This window comes from Bidens hawaiensis, unplaced genomic scaffold, assembly GCF_021521415.1.
Source record: "Bidens hawaiensis isolate Kalapana, Puna unplaced genomic scaffold, B.hawaiensis_p1.1 tig00000055_1, whole genome shotgun sequence".
Classification (NCBI taxonomy): Eukaryota; Viridiplantae; Streptophyta; class Magnoliopsida; order Asterales; family Asteraceae; genus Bidens; species Bidens hawaiensis.
Genome location: NW_027491016.1, coordinates 655,013 through 660,744, shown reverse-complemented (window position 1 = coordinate 660,744; position 5,732 = coordinate 655,013). Strand labels below are relative to the sequence as shown.

At 36.5% G+C, this 5,732-nt stretch overlaps 1 protein-coding gene across 1 annotated transcript; it reads left to right on the top strand.

The window, feature by feature from the left end:
- The first annotated feature begins 2,201 nt into the window (after nt 1-2,201).
- On the top strand, nt 2,202-5,191 carry LOC143629444 (calcium-dependent protein kinase 20-like). The gene is made up of 7 exons (XM_077098745.1): nt 2,202-2,871; nt 3,353-3,496; nt 3,587-3,739; nt 3,811-3,926; nt 4,414-4,581; nt 4,672-4,896; nt 4,978-5,191. Exons 1-7 carry the CDS (start codon nt 2,202-2,204, stop codon nt 5,056-5,058), a joined length of 1,557 nt encoding a protein of 518 aa, XP_076954860.1. The 3' UTR covers nt 5,059-5,191.
- Nucleotides 5,192-5,732: the final 541 nt, after the last annotated feature.

The following is a 5,732-nucleotide window of genomic DNA, read 5'->3' as shown; positions in this document are numbered from 1 at the left end:
ATAAATGAGTGTGTATAGCCGTTAAAAAACACTGTAAAATTATCAATGCTATCTAGCTCAAATGGTTGAGTTGAGGTACCAAAAGACTTTATTTAAAAAGAGAAATGTCTTGGGTTCAAATTCCTATGAAAAGGTTGAGCCATTGTCCATGAGGTTTTCTTACCTATGATGAGTTTTCTCCGTATGGTGTTCTCCGTGTCGGGAGTGATGAGGCGAACTGATGCACGAGTTTCCTTTTAGAGGCCTGACAATATAACACCCCATTGTTCCACACTTTGAAAATGAAGATGATCGGATAAACTAGTGACCCATAAGTAATCCAAATAGCTGTTAAAAAAAAACTTTAAAATGGGAGATTGTGCATCTAATGGTCAAAACTAAGAATCGTGAACGAGTCAAAATATATATAATAACCTTTTCTTGTCACTTCAAAAGACTAAATAAACAAAAATAAGAAGTCCATGCACCCACTCCTTAGTCGTTTAGATAATCACTAGAAACAAGAGTACTAAATGCTTTACACCATTTGAAAGTTTCTTTGCTAATGCTAGGAGATTTCGCTTGCTAAAAATGCATGCTCATGATTCGGTTGCTATGTCATCTTCATCTATCATCAATAAAGTCAAGCGTAGGCTGGGCAGTGACAGATTTAAAATATAATTTCAGGTGTAGCATAATTTTTTTAACCACACATTAAGAAAAATCTTTTACCCATCTCGTGAGTACGGCACCCGTTTTCGCGTTTCACGTGTACCAGGTCCGGTTAGACATATACCGGCACTAGGTTACGCATTTCGCGCATCCCAGCCCAGTTTCATGTTACACACGTACCGGTGGCTAGTTAACCGCTTTGCATTGTACCGACACCGGTTACTAGTTTTGCACATACGATTCTCGGTAACCTGTTTCGCTGGTACATGCGCCGGATAAGAATTTCATACGTCACAGAACCGGTTTCGCGTTTTGACCGACTGCCCGTACCGTTGCCGGGTTACCCGGTGCCAAGTATTAGCGTCTGGTTACCGTTTTGCGTGTGCCGGCTCAAGGTTGCTCGTTTCATGTGAAGTTATAATTAAATAGTAGACTTTTAATCATTGGGTTTTTAATAAAACTTTGAAAGGTAAGTTTGAGGTTTTAAAATATTTTGAGAGGCAAGGTAATACAATTTCAAGGGTATCTAATACATAATATGTAATAAAAAATATAAAAAATCCACAAAAAATCCAATTCGCTAGAGAAGTTGAGGGGTAGTGGTTGCTACCCCTCACATTGATGTAAGTCAACCACTGGGGCCGGGGTCACATTAATGTTGTGTGTTGGCAAAGCCAACTTCTTGGGCTTCGGGCGGATAGCGGACATGGGGACTCGGGTCGGGGCGCATTGTAACTAAGGATTCTATTTAGGGCTAGACAAAATGGATTTCAACATCAAGCGCATACCTTATTATGAAAGGGGCTAAAACCGAAGCTAAGGATCTGACATTTGACTTAAAGGAGAGGAGTAAAGTGACAATGAGGTATGCTGGTGTTCATTTGAAATAACATAACTACTATAAATGTTTTACGATCAAACCATTTGTTTCTAAAGTCTTCAAGGGGTGGGTGTATGCAGATTCTCTTATTTATAATAAAGTCTTCAAGTAGCACCCTAAGCCAGGAACCTCAACAAGATCCGGACCCAAGGAACTTAAGGCATTTTATAAGTTTAACAGGCATTAGGATTTATTAGTTAACTTGTTTGTCAAGTCGGGTTAACATTGTATATACATAAATCGACCTTGTCACCTTTTAATGATTACTTGCCAAGATTCTGTCACGCATCATAAAATCAGCTTCTAACTCGGTCAAGTACGTGAACATTTTGGTCATTTTCCATCGTAGAGTTCCCCCGGTCAACTCAGTTTCTAACTCGATCATCTTCTCCATGTTTTCCTCTAAACACCATAACTAAACTATAGAGAAAAATAGGATTTTTGACTTGGTACCTTTTCAAATTCAACATAATAAACCAATGGCTTTTATCACCCATCACCCCATAAGTTTTGGAGGTCCATCAATAACAAGTCATGATAAAATCATCACTTTCTTTTTTGAGACATTAATCTTAATTTCATTTTATCAAAACCACATCACCAAATTTAATATCCTGGCCACAACAGCTAATGTAGATCAACATTTAATCAAATTCTACATATTTTTGTAATGGGAAACAAAAACTCTGGACCCCCAAAAGTTGGTTTCTTCCAATCAATCACAGGGGGAGGCGCTGGCCGGAAAACCCGACCACGTCAAAGCACGAAAAAGAGCCGAAAAAGCAAGTCCAAAGGCTCCGAAGTCCCACCCGAAGCCGGCAATCCAAATGTTCTAACAATTTTACAAACAAAAACTGGGAACATAAAGGAGTTTTATGCGTTGGGACGAGAATTGGGTCACGGGCAGTTTGGGACGACGGTTTTATGTGTAGAAAAGAGTACTGGAGACGAGTACGCGTGTAAAATGATCCCGAAAAGAAGGTTGGTGTTGCAAGAGGAGATAGAAGATGTACGTAGTGAAATTCAAATAATGCACCATATGGCGGGACACCCGAATGTGATATCTATCGTGGGTGCTTACGAAGATGCAGTTTCGGTTTATGTGGTTATGGAGCTTTGTGCTGGCGGCGAGTTGTTTGATCGGATTATTGAACGCGGGCATTATACCGAGAAGAAAGCTGCTGATCTTTCGCGGATTATTGTTGGGGTGGTGGAAGCTTGTCATAGTTTAGGAGTTATGCATAGAGACTTGAAGCCCGAAAATTTTCTTTTTGTTAATGAGGAAGAAGATTCTCCGCTTAAATCGATCGATTTTGGGTTGTCTGCGTTTTTTAAACCAGGTTTGTCTTTATCTCGCTCTTCATGTACCAGGTTTGTCTTTATCTCACTCTTCCTGTACCCTACTAGTTTTGGTTTATGTTTTTTTCAAAACTGATTTTTTGGTTTGATTTCAGTTTTGCCATCGACCAAAAATCGTGTCGAAAATATAACTAAAAAAAAATAATCAATTGATAAGAAACTAAACAAAAGGTGTAGCCCCAAATTTTTTGAAGTAAATGTGTAATAATCAATTGATTATTAACTAAAAAAATAGGCCTAAAGTTTTAGGCTCAATTTTATTTATAAGGTTATTTTTTTTCAGCTCAAATGGGAAAACCGGAACCAAAAAAAAGCTACTATATATTGGAAAACCAAGAAGAACGTTTTTAAAAAACTGCATTTTCGTTTTCGGTAACCCAAAACATACCCATGCACACTCCTAGTACGGTAGTTTTTTCTAAGAGTGAGACTTTAATCGTACGTTTGTTTGTTTATATACAGGTGAAATCTTCTATGATACGCTTGGGAGCACATATTACATGGCACCCGAGGTGCTACGAAAACATTATGATAACCTATGTGATATTTGGAGTGCTGGTGTGATCATATACATCTTACTAAGTGGTGTTCCACCTTTTTGGGATGGTGAGATTTTATTTATCCTATGAAACTTCTATAAATGGGATATAATTATATTGTTATATAATAAAACTAGTTGTTTGTGATCTGAATCAGAAACTGAAGAAGGAGTTTATGAACAGGTGTTGGAAGGTGAACTTGACCTTGAATCCGAGCCATGGCCAAGAATATCTGAAAGCGCGAAAGATCTTATCAGAGGAATGCTTGTTAGAGATGTCTCAGAGAGAATGACAGCACAAGAAGTTCTAAGTGAGTTTAGCGGTTTGTTTTCGTAACTATTTGATCACAAACTTTTAATTATATCATGCTACATGTACTAGGCCACCCTTGGATTCAGGCTGATGGTGTGGCACCAGATAACCCTATTGATCCTGCTGTATTATCGCGCTTGAAGCAATTCTCCGCCATGAACAAGATCAAGAAGATAGCCATAAATGTAAGTTGTATACGAATAAAACTTCATGTTCATTCTTTCTTAGGGGTAACTCTCAATAAACAGTTAAAGTCATTCAAAGTGTTCTTTTTGTTTCGCTAAAACTCAAATTTTATTGGGTGTTACAATTCTATGTAATTTTTCTACAAATGTTTTTATTTAGTAATTCTTTTAACAATTATGAAACTTGGTTATTATTTAGTAATTTTTTCTTCAAGTTAATTGGAAACAAATATCACTTATTAGCAACTAAGAATCATTTATGTTTCATCTGTCTCATTAATATTTTAATAAAATAACACTTCTTAAAAAATGCATAGTTTTGGAACATTTAATGAAAGTTAAGTGACTTTACAAAAAAAATAATAAATAAATAAAAAACTTTGAGTGACGTAAGTAGAACACCAGGAAACTTGGTTACTATTTTGTGAAGTTTCGTTTCTTTTTTATGTATATTCGCAAGATAAAATGTTATTTAATCTGGTTTCAGGTTATTGCTATGAGTCTATCTGAGGAGGAAATTGCGGGCTTGAAAGAAATGTTCAAGATGATGGACACTGATGGAAGTAATCAAATCACATTAGAGGAGTTAAAAATTGGTTTGGAGAAAGTTGGAGCCAATATCAAAGACGCGGAAATGACAAGACTAATGGAAGCGGTTTGCGATTCATTCTTTAAACAAACACGCATAATTATTATCTTATTATTACCCAATTATCCATTATAATCATATATGCCAACATTTCAGGCGGATATTGACAATGACGGTACCATAGATTACGGTGAGTTTATAGCAGCAATGCTTCACTTAAACAAAGTCCAGAAAGAGGATCATTTGCTTGCCGCTTTCTCATACTTTGATAAAGATGGTAGTGGATACATCACTACAGAAGAACTTCATCAAGCGTGTGAGAAATTCGGCTTGGATGATATAGCAATGAATGAAGTTATGGATGAAATCGATAAGGATAATGTAAATATTTCTACTTGGCCGACACGTGTTATGGTCTATTCAATTTCAAGTAGTTTGATTAACCCGGTTTTGTTGTTTCAGGATGGGAGGATTGATTACAGTGAATTTGTGGATATGATGGAAGAGAGTGAGTTCGGAAAGAACATCAAACCCGGAGGCTAAGTTATGGGAGTCTTTAATGTTGTCAAGATATGTATTTTTTTGATCTAATGTTAGGCTGATTTTCAATAAGTTTGGTTCTTAAAGAACCTGGCTTGTGTTTTGACACTTGTTCTGTTGTAACTATTGAAATGATTTTGAGAGAACAAGTCAATGAATGAAATTATTAGATAGTATATCTTGTATAAACATTATTTTTGTTTAACTCCTTAAGGTTTAGGAGTTGTAAGTAAGATGAGTTGATTCAGGTATAAATTCTATTAATTTTTATTTAAATACTTAACTTTTTGTTAAGTTGTTAATTTTTATTTTTAAAAATATATAGGACCGTCTATGGGCTAGTAGATGCGCAGATATTGATGTAATGAAAAAAGCGTTGAGGGATTACCAAAATAAGCATGAAAAGAAAGGTTTTAGCCACGTAGAGGCATAGGAGATTGTAACACCATTCGAATCGGGAAGCCATTTCGTTGACGGGGGAGGAGTTTTTGGTCAATCACAAAATAGAATTAGATCATTAAAAGGGTGTCATTTATACTCAGTACGTATAACGGGTCAAATCAAACAACCAGAGCCTATGTAACCGCCATGTAGGAAGGTGTACGGGGTGGGATCGCCAAGTACACAATTTAAGCGTGTAATGACCACTAAGGCAGCTACAAACACTGCTGAAGTTA

Excerpts from the sequence above, each read along its gene's own strand:
- LOC143629444 (XM_077098745.1), top strand. The coding sequence starts at position 2,202 with ATGGGAAACAAAAACTCTGGACCCCCAAAAGTTGGTTTCTTCCAATCA. Across the intron at positions 2,872-3,352 it reads GTCTGCGTTTTTTAAACCAG|GTGAAATCTTCTATGATACG; the intron begins GTTTGTCTTTAT and ends GTTTATATACAG. Across the intron at positions 4,582-4,671 it reads TGACAAGACTAATGGAAGCG|GCGGATATTGACAATGACGG; the intron begins GTTTGCGATTCA and ends CCAACATTTCAG.